The sequence below is a fragment of the Ambystoma mexicanum genome, chromosome 2q, assembly GCF_040938575.1.
Source record: "Ambystoma mexicanum isolate Mex_15411 chromosome 2q, UKY_AmexF1_1, whole genome shotgun sequence".
NCBI classification, from domain to species: domain Eukaryota; kingdom Metazoa; phylum Chordata; class Amphibia; order Caudata; family Ambystomatidae; genus Ambystoma; species Ambystoma mexicanum.
Genome location: NC_090924.1, coordinates 498,069,864 through 498,085,393, shown reverse-complemented (window position 1 = coordinate 498,085,393; position 15,530 = coordinate 498,069,864). Strand labels below are relative to the sequence as shown.

Below are 15,530 nucleotides of genomic sequence, written 5' to 3'. Positions count from 1 at the left end.
TGATATCTGCCTAAATGCCAGTAAGACAGAGATCATCCTCATTGGGACCCCTGCTCCCGCTTTCCCACTTGCACTCTGGCCGGCCTCCCTTGGTCATGCGCCTTCACCCACCAGTGAGGCAAAGAATCTTGGGGTCATCTTCGACTCCACTCTCTTTCTCTTTTCACATCCCGGACATCTCTAAAAAAAAAAAAAGTCCCACTACCAGCTGCACCTCCTCAGACGTATTCTACCTCTCCTCACTTTACCCCCCCCCCTCAGAGGCTCATTTCCAGAGCCCTGGTTCTCTCTAGACTCGACTGCTGCAACAGTCTCTTTCTCAATCTTCCTACCTCTGCACTCCTACCTCTTCAACTTATCCAGAACAGAATCACAAGACTTTTCCTTGGCCTCAAGCACAGGGACCGCATCTCTCTGGTGCCGACATCTCTCCACTGGCTCCCAGTGGCTGCAAGGATCAAGTTCCCTCTGCATAGTCCACAAGGACTTCTGGGGCCTGCACTACCTACAAGGCTCGCTCTCTAAATACTCCTCTTCTAAAGCCCTCCGCTCGACCTCTTCCAACCCTCTGCGGGTGAGCCGTTTCTCCAAACACAGATTTGGGGGCAGTACTTTATCCTCTGCAGTTGCAACTCTCTGGAACAGCCCACCTGCCTCTCTCTTTCTTGAGCCGGTTCTCCTCAAGTTCCAGAAACTCCTCAGGACCTTCCTCTTCTCTTCCTCTTTCTCACTGACTCTGCCCTGCTAACCCCCTTTCTCCTCCCTCCTGCTTTCCTCCAAACTCTGCTCAGTTTCACTGACTGGTCACCTGGTGCCCCCTCCAGAACCACACAGGTCCCAGGCTTCCCCGCCAGTTCTACACTTGCCTTCGGGCTCCTGCACTCGGAGTGCGTTCCGGGTGAGAGGCAACCTCTTCTGCACTTAATCCAAGCCCCTGATGGACTGGGCGCACTTGCTCCCCTTCCCTCGCACTTCTGGTCTGCTCACTTGCACAGCCTTGAATGCACTAGGCCTAGCAAGATCGTTTGGCCTCTCCTCCCAGTCTTCCGTCCCTAGCTTGGTTGCGCCTGCAATACTTGTGCATAGGCGCATTATTGATGACCTACCATCATTCAATATGAATGTTGCCAGGCCTAGCACAGTAGTTTATTGCTCTGCATGTCCTCTCCACCCCCCCCAACTCCACACTCCTGGTCATGCACTTGTACAATCTGGCAAGTTGTTAGGCCTAGCACAGCAGCCAATTGTTTGCACTTCACTTGTGTATAAGCGCTTTACAAATACAAAATTACAATGAACTCTTCCTAAACAACACTTTCTCATGCTTTCTTTGGTCTCCTTTTTAGAATGTCCTCCAAGCTAACCTTTCTTATTACTCAGATTATTTTATTGGTAGTTCCTTCCAAGGTCTTCCCAGCGGGAGTACTTGGTCAGGGTTTTCCTTTGCCCCATTCTAAGCTTCTATTATCATCAGTAACACTCACTCTGACAAGGTCTCTGATCTGACTGGGAATATCCCAGCTTTACCGATTCAGCGTCTCTTCTAGGCTTTTCTCTTCTGGGTTGAATATCTCTCTGCTTATTGGTTATGCAACACTTGTGTGGACTCAGCCCTTCTCTTCTAGGCTTTTTACATCTTACTTGACTTTGTTGCTTATTTGATAGCTCGCCCTTTGTACTGGGACCAGGTGACAGCTCCATGTAATAACTCTTCCCTCCCTCAGTCAATCGTCATTTGTCTCCCACTCCCATCAGATAACTTTAGCCCTGGTTTCTTGTTGGTGAGACTGGGACAAGTTTTCTCTTAGTGACAGTAATATCCCGCGAGCCATCCACTTCTCCAAGTCCCCCAGGTATTGCTTACTTGGTAGGGGCTTGTGGTTGGGCTCGGCTTTCTCTCGGGGCTGTTCTCTCCTTCTCTTGATTTCTCACCTTCGCGTTCTCGGGATCGTGTCAGACTCCGGTTTCAAACTGGTGCTTCTCACTGGAAGCGTGCCTTGCTTCCTTCACGGCCGGCATCAACATAGTTCTTAGGGCATCAGGCCCACCACGTCCAGTATGTTGTCACGCCATCACCGGGTTGCTTGCTTCTCTCTGTTGACCCAAGACTCTTCCTGCATCTGCACACACTGGTTCTCTGGCGGCTCATCCTCGTGTTCCCTCTCTCCACAAGTCGTGTGCTCTGCAACTAGCTTGTGCTCTGCCTCCTGCCAACGTAATGTCGTCAGGGGGCTTCCCCTGCGCATCAGGTTCCTTCCTCCTCGTCACAGTTAAATATGCATCTCACATTAAAAAAGACATCGTCCTTTTCTCATACCATTCGGTTTATTCTTGCATTGACCTCAGACAAAGACATGGATGCCACATTCCTGGGCTTATCAGGTAGTCTTGTGTATGCCATTAAATTCAGTGGTGAAGGGCGTTCCTCACAGGAACAGGAGTCCTACTTCCCAAAGAGGGAGCCTATCCCGGTGAGGTCCCACCTGCCTCGACCCCTAGGGAGGCTTTTGCGGAGTGGGCTGACCTCCCTACCCTCACATGGGGGTGCCCCCCCCCCTTGGTGAGAAGTAGTGGATGCCTGCAATTTGTCACAGTAAGGTGGCATGATGTATGGACCATATTGTTTACTGCTGACATTACTCTATAGGTACGAGTTCCAGACCTCAACACAACATATGAATAATCTCCACCTCAAACTAAATTTCCTTCTATTCAATGCACTGCCATACACACATTCATTGGGGTGCTTCACAATCACCTATTAGTATGAAGGAAAAGATGCAGAATGTAGGAGTAATAGAAAGTTACTCACCATTGTGAGCACGGTTTTCCTAGTCCCCTATCTCTATAAGGCCCTCCTACCACACTGCTAACCAGTCTGTAATTAAATCTGATATTAGGAATGTTGGTTGGTGACAGGAGCATGTATAAAAGAGTAATTAAGCAGGGCAATAACCATGCTTGCAGGCAGTGAATTTGAATGATTTTGCACAACATGCTTCAATGTCGCTCCCTTCTAAAGGATATCCCACTGGTATGCATGAACGGGGACTTGACTAGGAGTATAGAAGCCAGAACAGGTAGAATCTATTCCTCCCTCCGGAGTGGACATCTTTCATATTTGCACATGCTGCCTGCCCCCATTAGGCTTATGTATGGGACACTCCAGCATGTTGTGAGACTACAAAGAGGTACCTTGTCATCATGGCAGATGGTCCTTTTTTTTTATTTACATTTTTAAAGCGCTCACACAGTCCGGGGGCATTGAAGCGCTGTTACAGAATTCTTTTTTTGTTGTTGTTGTCTTAGTTGCATATTTATAACGTGCTTAAATACCCAGAGGTTTCTATGCGCAGACCCGAGGATCGAACCTTTGTTGCTTCCTGTCGTCTTGCTTCCAAGGCGAGCCCGTTGCCACGGAGCTGTCCTGCCAGGACAACTACCCAACTCACTAACTGGGGGATAAAAGTCCTAATAGGCTAGAAGACAAAGTGACATTTTAGTTTGTTTTAACTGCTATTGTAAATTATACTAAATCATTTCCAGCCTGTTGACAATCAATTTACAAACTGTATGACTCCATCAAAGATGCCAACACTGGGCAATTGTAGTGACAAATAACAGTTTTCTTACTTTGCGAAGTTTAATAGCCAATATAAAAGTTCTGTTATTTTTAGAACCTTTTGTGTTTGGACACTACTTCTTTAACACTACTGAGATTCTGTTTTACTGTATCTTGTTCCAATCCCTGCCCCCCATTTGTAAGTTAACGTTTGGTGGGTAAGCTAGATCACAGACTTATGTGAGGCAACCCGCATTTAAATAATCAAACCCCAACAGAGTGGTCTTAGCCCTTTATCTTTCCATGGTTGATAAATGGAGTATAAAAATGAGATATTAGTGACACATACTACACTGCTTAGAAAAGGGTGGAAGATGTCAAGAAGCGAGACAGAAAAACTGACATTACCACCTGCATCAGTGTTCACGCATTAGCCCGGGTCAAGCTACCAAACAATGTACCACTAGTAAACTAGAGAGAGCTGGTTTATATTTGCATTGGAACACCTATGTGTAGGCAGCGTTTGATTTATGGGGGATGCTATCTAGGTCTGAGATTGGTGGCTTATATCTGAGCACCAGAACTGCTCAGTCAATTTTTAACTAGTGTTATATAAGCTTTATTTTTTAAACGGTCACTCAGCATTAGTCACATAACAAGCGAGAGATATGAGCCAAGCTGCAGCTGCTGTGCCTAGTATCCAACTTCATGAGTGAGCATCCATGACGCACATGCCGTCACTTCTGTAATAATACAGAACCTTCATAAACTGGGCACTTCATTTGACCTTCTGGTAGACCGTCCGCATAGGGTACCTAATACGAATGACCTTGCTGGGCTGCCAACTCACTACACCTACACACACACACACACACACGACTGATCGGTTGCACTCATTCGCCAATGCCATTGGTAAAGCAGAGGGACACCCAGCACAGATAGGACAACAGTCAACAGCACTACCAGAGGTGCAAGGCCTGGAGAAAAAAACTTCCAAGGAGGAGTGACTTTGCTGAGTGCCAAACGACAGACGATCTTGCTGAAGTGCTTCACTTGCAAACTCATCAGTTCATTAATGACCATCTCTGCATTTCTCCGACACTGTGGGGAGCAGCAGAGGGTGGCCAGCTGCTCCCCAAAGTGGCACAGGTGTGCTAGGAAATATTTGGGTCATAGCAGTTACTTACAGATTGAGCACTATGCGTAGGTGCAGTTGGAGTTTGGGTGCAGCACATTTTTAAGGCCAAATACTTTCCCATACGCAGCATTCTATGTTCAGTTCAGAGTAGACTAAACCCTTGTAAGCAATCATTAATTCCAGTCACTGTTGTCTGCTGCCTCTGTCCCATCAATTCATCGGAGGGCCGGTTTTGCGCTTACCAACCATTTATACAGCAGCCTGGAAACAAATGGCACTATATGAATACTTACAACAAACCAGTGAGGCCCGCGTTTTTGAACCTTGATAACGGATTACAGTTGTCTAGATGGAATAATGGTAATATAACCGTAGATTCAACAGGCAGTGTACAATTGCAGGGGCCTGGGCGCCATTTATCTCCTACTTGAAGCTTAGTGGACACTGATTGGCAATCAACTAGCACTGTACAAACATACCTTTGTTATATTTACGGTGCATGTTTGAGAATCTGTATAATGGAGATGAAATACATTTACAGAATAATGCATAGCTCGTCAAATAATGCATAGCTCGTCAACCTTTGTCCCTCCAGATGATTTGAACTAAAACTCCCATCAGCCCAAACTAGCATAGTTAATGGTGAGGAGAAATGGGAGTCTTCATCCAAAATATCCAGAGAACCACAGGCTGCAGACCCCTGGCATAATGAATCCTATATAATGGGCAATGTTAATGTTTGCATCTCATTTTTAATTTTGTAAAACATTTTTATTGACTTGTTTGTAATTACAGTTAACAATTTTTACAAGTTAGCAATTTTTACAACAATCTTGTTCCTCCAGAGCCAAGAGATTCACTGAAAAGGTAATCATTTGGATGGGAGATGTGTGCCATTTAATAGCTCCTGGTTTCTCTGGTGAAGATCCTGCCTACTGCGCTCAGCCCCTACCTACTCATCAAATGTTAATTTCCATCCCTAGTTAAAGGACGTCACTGAGGACAACTATTCACCATGCTTGTAGGTTAAGCCAGGCAAGTGCTTTTCAGTATCAATCTTCATAACAAAAAAGCAGAATAGTAAAATGCATGCACAGATTAATTTTAAAACGTGTTTACACTGTAGCACCCTGACCTCTTTAGAGCACGAGAGCTCAATAAAAAAAAGGAAACACCACATCAAACCACAAGTTTTTATTATACAGATTTCATTCATATATATTTATATATTTCTTTTAACATCGATTCATATATACGTTTTGGCATAACATTGTTGGAATGCAATATAGTTTGTAAACTTATTAATCTATTTGCTCTGATAGACATTTTCTATATTTTGCAGGCAGATAAAGTGCTTCATATGAACTAGCAAGGCTAAGCAGAAATACCCTTTTAAAAAAAAAATATCCAGCTATGTTACTCCAGGGAAACAAACCAGAAGGTATTTTAAGATGGAGGAACAAGAACATTTTTCTTAATGCAGTTTGACACATACATATTAATTGAAGAGGATTCTGGTGAAGACATGATCTTATCGACCCTTTATCGATCAATGTTATCTGCAGCTGTTCCCAAAATGTATATCCATTGAATGAGAGGATTGATCCACATCTGCGCTAGTAAATAGTTAACCCTTCATGTTTGAATCAATTACTCTTTGTCAATTGCCTTCCTTGTACTAACAATGGATGAAAACACCAACACCGTTAATCTTCAAGATTTGGAAATCTGCAAAATCTTACAAGAAATAAACAGAGGACAGGGAGCATGGCATGCATGCCTGTTCCACTTGTGTAAGCAAACGTAAGTCCTCAGCTATTAGAATTAGTGGATCGTGGCAGCAGTTGTGAGCCTCATGGGATGGTCCTGTCTACAATGAATGGTTGAATCACTGAAGATTGCTGGAAGGGTTGTAATGTATGCATGATATTCCCTTGCCAGGTATTGCTTAGCATCATCTCCAGCCATGGCCTTTCATCATCAATAACTAGTTCTGTGAAAACATGGAATTGTACATGGTGGCAAAGAAACAAGACAGGAAAACGCTCTAAAAGCCTAAGTCCCTCATTACCGCCTTTTATCATGATAAAAAGCACAATGTTTCTCACAACGTACGTATTGTGTTGCTCGTGTACACCAGAACCACATGCATTGGGAGAATGATTTAAACCCCACAACCATGACTTTAAACTGAGCAGGCTAATGTGTAAAACCACTGCACTCTGACCAGAGACCGTGATCCAAAGGAGGCCAACGCTTCCCACACCTGAACTCTGAAGAGGCCACTGTTGTGGGGAACTGCGGGATGACACCAACAATGTGGAACTCCTACAATTCTGAGCACAGTTCTCATCACAAAACAATTTACAATGTATTGGTTGTGCAGCATTTGGAGTGGGACTCTTCTTTCCGAAGTGCCATCCAGTGATTTGCAACCTGGTTTTCACGGTTTTGTTCTATAATGACAGAACCACAAACCAAAGCCAGGGCTCGAGGGCAGAAAGATCAATCTGACACAAAATTACCAGCCAACAGTTTTAGCAGCCAGAATACCTAGGTAAGAGTCCAGCGGCAGAAACCAATGGATATGTTCCGTCCTATAATGGAGATTCTCTAGCTACAGAAGATTCCAAAGACACATCTCTAGTGGCTGTATCCATAACATCCCAAACTAATTGCAGCTATAATAGAACTGCCATTATGTCTCAAGTCAAACAAAGATACAACCCCTTAGAATTTGTAAGAAGCAATTTTGCAGACATTTTCATCTAGTCCTAAAGGAATAGGTTGTAAGATTGGGCCGCAGTATTGTAGAACCAAGATTATGAAAGCAGGCCCTATCTTTCTGGAAAAAGACAACTACTCATTGCGTCATGGATGTGCAGAAACATGCAATGCCTCAACCTATGTCCAGAATGTTAGGTAGTCTCTTCCGGGCAGAACATTGATACAAACTCTGTACTCACATACCAGATTACCAGTGATGAAAGGACATTGTGCTGATGGCAGTAGAGCATTCTCATGGATCTGGGGTTCATCCACAATTCGAAGGTCATCAATTGCTGCAAGACAGGGCAGCCACCAAAAAGGAGTAATTACTAAGTTTACAGAAAAAACAGCCGAGGTGAAGAGAATTTAGGCAACCCAACTATAAGTGGATTCCAGTATTTTCAGGCCAGTGCAAAACAATTACCAGTATGGCATAATTAGTACAGTGGGTTGGGAGAGTATTCCAAGGCAGAACACAATGGTGTTTTTTGTTTTTTTTTAATACAGTTCTAGCACAATTTCTTGTGCTGGCCACCATGTATTTGAATTCCCATATAGTGCCCGTATAGTGACAATATAAATAACCTGGATGACAAAATGTGATATATTCGTAGTATTAAAAGCTAGAAGTTCTCCAGGCCCACAAATTACCTTATGATCAAAAACTACAAAGGTTAAAGAAACCCAGCAGTCAACAGAAAGGCACAGACATACATAACTAGTGTCCTTTGGTAAAACAACGTTTCATAGAAAGAGCCTGCGGTACAATTAACACCTGTAATCCTTAATTCAGGTAAAACAAAAGTAACCATGGTATGAAAATCTGACCCATACATTCAAGTAATGCCCACCATTTGAGAAGTCTAGCCTTGTATTATTGGCCAAAAGTCACAGCCTTTCCTGCAGTGGTAGGCAATCCTTCATATGCATGTGACTGTTAATATACGGAGGTTGAGTGCCATACTGGAACAGTTTGTTAATCTCACTAACTCAGTGCTACAAACTGAAATGGTAACTTGCTGACACAAATATAAAAGAACTGAAGGAAAAGAATGGGTCCACACTCTACATATGTAGAAAGCTTCACTGTAAGCAATCTATATAAACAGGGAAAGCAATTGATTACGCCAGAGTAGAGTGCCCACTCTTTTTTTAAGTACAGATAGCGAAACTGCATTATAATATCGAACTATTCCAAAATTTCCAAACGGAGATAGGATGGAAGACACTAATTTAGGTTTTGACAGACCACAGTAAAGTGAACATTGCAACATGCAATCATTCTAATGTGCAACCTTGCACATATTAGTTATTTTTGCAATCTTCTTCAGGTTTCCAACAACAAAAAGTGACACAACAAAAAGTGACAGCAACCAGCATTTAATGTACTCCACAAAGCAGAGGTCCTGCCCCACAGATTCTTCCATCACAGTATGCGTTCCCGGTAACATCAACTGGCACCAAAGTCAAGTCACCTTCCATCAAACCAACGGTAAGCAATTGTTTAGGCAAGACATCAGCAGCACTACCTTTTATTCCATTTGTACTGTTGTATATGCAATTAATTCACAATCCCCTTTTTATTTCTCTGCAGATGCTCAGTGTCCACTCTTAACGCAGTGGCCTGGCTGAATGTGGTACTTTAATTATTTTTTGGACACCATGATGAAAGGATTCGCATTCCTATTTCATCCTTTGAGGAGACCGTAGGGGAATCCAATAAATAAAGCTGCAAAGATGTGTCACAGAAATAATTTCACTAGAAAAACAAGAAAGCAATGAAGATTATGCCGCAGGTCATAATTGGTTGCCACCACCTCTTATTATGATCACACCGACTGGAGCACCCAATGGTACGTATGCCCTTATAGGCATCTCCGATTCAATGATTTTAAGCAATTTGTGAATATACCTTAGTATTTGGGAACATGTTAACTCTGCATAGGTGAGCTTCCCAAACATTTAACCAATATCTAGTTTCACACACTTTTGTGCGAAAATGTGTTAACATTTTATATTACAACTTTTCCCATTCCAGAATCCAATACATATTTATATTGAGGAAACAAAATATAATGTGACCCACTTGTATGGCTATTACAATATATACACAGAAGTTTCCATTTTTAATGTGATATTTCAAAACCGATCTCTACTTTGTTTGATGTACAAATTAATGTGCACTGGTGTGTAGCAGGCCCTACTATGAGACTGTAAAAGACATTGCACAGTTTAGTAGTGCAAAACAAGTTGTATGCACTGCAATTCCATCAGTTTTCTCACTTGCCATATAAAAGTCCACCTTCAATTGGTTATGGTAAAACCAAGCAGCACCAACTACCAAAAGCACTGGCAACAAACAAACAAGGTGACGTCTGCCACTGCTTCCAGTTTATCAAAGTAAATGCATGCATGTGCCAGAAAACACGAATGTATTTACACACATTTTCCCTTTTGCAAAAACATTGACATTTTGATCAAGCTTAGACATTATTTCAGTTGTTTTGTGCTTTCAGCTTTTGCATTCAAACAGGTGTAGCTAGAGCGAAGAGGATCAGGCGTAGGGTTCCATACCGACAGTTGTTCAGCCTCTTCAAGGCAAGTGAAGATGGAGAAAACTTGGCAACCCCTTTCTTGATATTCCAGTCAAATATTAGCACCCATTTATAATGATTTGTTCAAAACAGTTTTTTGCTGCCATTGTGCTGCTTACTTGTTTGTCATTTTAGATGTAGTTCTGTTAAGCTGCAATAAGGTCCAATCTGCCATGAGCTGTAGTCCAATAATCATCCTATAATGTGAGTGTTTAAACAAGAGGTTCAATTTATGCTGCCTACCTCTTTGGCCCCTTACAAGCTTCATATTCTTTGGGTACCTCTAGCAGCGGAGTAAGAATGATTGTAGGCCAAATGCTAAAATGGTGATTGCCCTTCCTAGTTGCCTCTTTTTTTTTTTTTTGTTAACTTGACACATTCATTTTGAGGACTAAGTTGAGAAGAAGTTGCCATCTTGGGGTGACAGAGGCGGAGTTTGCATGCTGTTTGTTCCCACGAAGAGACAATTCAGTTTTGGCTTCAGTTCATTCCATACAAGACTCATCTAGTGCAGAAAATAAGAGAACTGTTGGTCAGGTCAACATCACATCCAAAAGCACAATATGCTTTTAAAAATATCAGTAAGAAGAAACAGTGCAAACGGAGGGGAAATGAGAATGATCTGAGGAAGGATACGTTACTTACTTGTAATCCTAGTTCCCCATCCTAGGTATCGTCACTAAAGTCAAATAATACTTAATATCTTGTTTGAAATCTCTGAACACTGGGAATGAGCACATGCCTTTGTGCAGGAGGCAGTCTCATGCTGGCTCTAGTGGATATTCTGGGTACCATAAGGCCCACAGGAGACAGAGGAAGAGAGGAGGACACTTTTGTATTCTAGGACTTCAAAGACTCCAAAATGACGACTGGCCTCAATATAACCCCAGACTACATGACCTTAAAAACATGTCTCAAAAACAAGCTAACCCAGCCAGCACACCATAGGTATAATCTCAGCTATCAAGAGCTTCAAAGTCCTCTTCTTAGGGGCTGTGAGGGTGAGGACAATTAAACACAAACTCTACAATAGCCCACATACCAGCGTCCCTTTCCTTCTGCTAAGGGTGAGTGTTTAGATGCCTATGAACTTAGTTATGTTCACCCATTAACCATCAAAAAGGGCGAATAACCATGTATTATCCAAAAATAGACATTTTAATATTTATCAAAAACATCACAATTTACAATATATTTCTGTAAAATCAACATTATCAAAAATTCATTCTAAAAATCACATCTATACATATACATTTAACACATATGGCAGAGAAGCTGACACTTCAAACCCTTCTATGCCTAAGCGGAGAGCCCATCAATATCTCTACCACCACTGTTGTTGATACTGCCCTTCTTAATTCATACGGGCAAAAGGCTGTGCCAACCCTTACAAAATGTGTTTCTAGGACCAACATAAGTCTAAATCTAATAGAAAAGCACAGAGATAAATCCACATTGCATTTCCTTTTGGTGCTGTCTTCAGGGCACTTAATCTTTGTCATATATTCTCATTTTCACGTATGTCATCACACGTTTGTAGCCATACTCTCAATATTCTACAAAAAACAAACAGACAAATATTTGGTCTTAAAAACATGGTACCTTCAACTTTCAGCATGACAAATGTATCATGGCATCTTTTTTAACTTCACCTCTATCCACAATTTAAACAGAAGGATCTATTAATTCATGGTATCATCATTACCCACAATCAAATGTTTTCCCCAACATTTTTCGTGTTCAAACACTTACAAATAAGAGTTTTAAACTATGCATATTGTGCTATCAGTGTGCATTTACACCATTTAATATTTATCAATTTATTAACGTAAAATACCTCTGTCGTCGCTTATGACCCAGTCCGGTACTATGAGTGTCTCGTTTTCCTCTTCTAGTCGTGTTGCCTTCACTACTGCCGAAACGGCTCTATAGAAAAGGTGGTGGGTTGTGGGAAGGAGCAGCGGCAAACAGATGTTTTAGAACCACTTGTCCCACCTGTTTATCTGCTTTTATTTATTTATTTATTTGCATTAGTAGCGCACATCAGACCGAAGGCATCGTGGCACTAGTTACAGTGTTGCTTATACTTAGTTAACTTAGTTACATACAGTTCATGTCCGTAAGGTTACATTGGACGAGATATACTTTTTTTTTTTTTTACAGCTATGCAAGAGCAGCAGGAGCACATGAAAACGGGTTTAGTTGAATAGGACAGTTTTGAGCTTTTTTCGGAAGGAGAAAAGAGATGTATCAGCTCTGAGGTCAGTAGGTAGGGAATTCCAGAGTTTAGGTGCGAGGAAGGGGAAGCCTATGCCTCCTGCTTTGGTTCTGTTGATGCAAGGTATTGCTAGTTGGTTCGTGTATTGTGCTCTTCTTGGTCTTGTGGATTGATATCTACCTATCGTGTCAGATAAATAAGAGGGAGCTGTGAGGTTGATGCATTTATGGGTGGTTGTGAGAATTTTGAAGGAGATACGGTCTTTGACTGGGAGCCAATGAGCTGCCATTCTGGCTTGTGTGATGTGTTCTCTTTTTGGTATGCTGAGGGCTGCTCTGAGAGCGTTGTTTTGGGTTGTTTGGAGCCTAGATAAGTTTTTTTGGGAGGTGCCGGCTAGGAGCGCTTTACAATAGTCTATAGTCAATAGGCTCCTATAGTTGCTCGGGCGATGCAGAAGCAGCTATCCTTGGTTAGGAATGGTTTTATTGCTTTCATGAGTTTAGTACTCAGTGCTGAGGCCGAGACTATGGCGCTGACTTGTTTGTCCATGGATAGTGTTGCGTCTATGTGAACCCCCAGTGTTTTGACTGAGGATAGGACTGGGATGATACAATTGATGTACAGTGGGTTGAGGTTGGAGAGGGTGGATTTCTGTCCTAGAATGAGGATTTTGGTCTTGTCCCCGTTCAAGCAGAGGCCGTTAGTAGTCATCCATGCTTGTATGGTAGAGGCGTCTTGGTGATAATTCCCTGTCAGGGGGAGGAGAACCTGCGTGTCGTCGGCGTAGTTTGTGTAAGTGATCCCCAGCGCGTCTAGTTTATCAAATAGTGGCTTGGTAAAAAGATTATAGAGCGTGGGGGCAGTACAGGAACCTTGTGGTACCCCACAGTGGATGATGGAGAGTGCTGCATGTGCTGTGTTAGAGAACACTTTCATCGCTCTTCCCTCTAAGGATGATGTTACCCAGGATGCTGCGTCCTTTGAGAAGTGTGCAGCGTGTGTCAGGTGACTGGTAAGAGTAGTGTGGTCTACCAGATCAAACGCAGCTGAAAGGTCAAGGAGAAGGAGGAGGGCGGGCTTGCCTTTGTCTAGGATGTTGGTAATTTCGTTTTTTAAGTCTAGAAGGGCGGTTTCAGTACCGTGTCCCTTGCGGATCCCGGATTGTCGTTTACCTAGGACTGCGTTCGATCCAAGGTATAGTCGAATCTGTTTGTGGGCGGCCTAGTCAAGTAGTTTCAGGAGGAAAGGGACTGTGGTTATGGGTTGTTAGGGTTAGCAGGGTCTAGCGTCGGTTTTTTTAAGAGAGGGCGTACCCAGGCCTCTTTAAGGCTGTCTGGGACTATGCCCGTTTTGAAGGATGCATTGATGAAGGATGTGAGCAGGGGGGCGAGTGGTTCTGCGCAATCTTTGATGATTTTAGGGGGGCATACATCACCCTTACATTGTGAGGGTTTGAGGTGTCTGAGAATGTCAGTGACCTCGGTTTCGGAGATTTTGGTAAATGCAAATGTGGGCACGTTTCTTACTTTTACATTAGGTTTTATCTGTGCATGTGCACTTTGCTTAGTTAAGGTTTTGAAGTGGTGGGATATTTTGTTTTGGAGGAGGTTTATTTTTGTAAGCATGGCTGATTGAATGCCTGTACACCATGCCTCGTCTTTGACAATCTCATCAGGGCATGTAGGTGGTATGGTTAGCTCTTTGAATATATTGAAAAGTTCTTTAGAGTGGGAGTTGGCATTGGAAATGCGGTGGTTGTAGGTTTCAGATTTAGCAAGGAAGATTGCGTCTTTGTATTTTTTTGCTATAGATTTGAAGTTAGCTTTTGTGGTATCGCATGGGTTAAGCTGCCAATTTTTTAGGGCTAAGCGTTTGTCTTTGCGCAAAGTCTGGAGTTCCTGAGTGAACCAAGAATTGGAATGGAAGGATTTTTTTTCTTTTTTGTTTTCCAGTGGGGGCAACAGTGTTGACAGCCATTGTGATGGTGTCTTTGAATATTTCTGCGAGGATGTTGGGGTCATCGGAGAACGGGGGCGCTAGGCATGGTAGATTGAGGAGTGCACTGATATTGTCTGCAGTGAGTTTTTTGGCGCTTCTTGCTAAGGTCGCCGGTGCTTTAGTAGGCACTTTAGCGCTTAGTAAGACAGGGATGTCAAATAGGAGAAGGTTATGGTCTGTCCATGGGAGGCTAGTATTGGAGGTGATGGCTGTGTTACAGTTGTGGTCTACAATCCAATCTAGGATGCGTCCTTTAGCATGAGTAGGCGAGGTGCTCTTTTGAGAGAAGCCTAGGTCTTGGAGGTCCTTGGCTAGAGAGATAGCAGCTTTGTCCTTAGAGTCGTTGAATCCTAAGTTAAGGTCACCTATAAGTAGTGATTTTGTGGATTTTTTAAGGTTGTTTCTTAGGAGGTGATTGACATGACCTATGAAATTAGCGGTTGGGTCAGGTGGACGATATTTGGTATGAATATTTATTGTGCTATTTGTAGAGAGTGCTAATTTGACTGATAGGATGTCTATATTATCTTCCTCTTGGTGGGGTACGGTTCTGATAGAGAGGGTTTCTTTGTGAATAATGGCTACCCCCCCTCCTGTTCTGGCTATCCTATCTTGTCTAAGGATGGCATACCCTTGTGGTAGGGCTAGTGAAATGGCTGGGCCGGAGGCTTCGTTGAGCCATGTCTCTGTGATAGCGAGTAAGTCTAGGTTTTGGGTAGTTATTAGGTCATTTACTTTTAGTGCGTGGGCATCGAGTGATCGTACATTGATTAAGGCGCATTTGTATAGCGTTGGGCAAGGGCAAGAGATTTTTGAAGGTATGGTGTGGGTGTCTGCTTTAGGTACAGTGGTACATTGAGAGTAGGAGTTACCGCTCGGTGTAGTAAGTGTGTGTTTAAATTTGTGGCATATGGATGTGTTATCATGGATGTGGAGTGTGTGCACTTTAGAGGTGCGTGAGTTAAGTCTGCAGTTTCTGTGTGGTATGTGTGTAGGAGTGGCATGGTGGTGGATAGGGATGGTCCGGGCTCTGAGTCTGTCTAGTCTGAGGTTGAGGTTAGGTATCATTAGTGCTGTGTTATTTGGAGTGTGTGAGGGCTTGGGCAGGCGGTCCATCGTGTGTATTCGATGACGCGGGCTGATTTGATAGTGGTGGGGGTGCTTTAATGTAGAAGGGTGTGGTCATAAAGGTGAGTAGCGTGCTAATTAAGCAGGTGAGGACGGGCAGAGAGTACATAGCAAAATAGCAGT

The 15,530-nt window shown here is 43.0% G+C and overlaps 1 protein-coding gene across 2 annotated transcripts in view; it reads right to left on the bottom strand.

Annotated features, from left to right (window-relative positions):
* Positions 1-8,833: 8,833 nt before the first annotated feature.
* SNX8 (sorting nexin 8) overlaps positions 8,834-15,530 on the bottom strand; it is a 947,621-nt gene continuing 940,924 nt past the window's right edge. Inside the window, exon 11 of one of the 2 annotated variants that reach the window (XM_069647618.1) lies at positions 8,834-10,568. In XM_069647618.1, coding sequence (XP_069503719.1) covers positions 10,455-10,568 — 114 coding nt within the window. In that variant the 3' untranslated portion in view covers positions 8,834-10,454. The remainder of the gene's footprint in view (positions 10,569-15,530) is intronic. The other variant, XM_069647619.1, reaches the window with a different exon arrangement.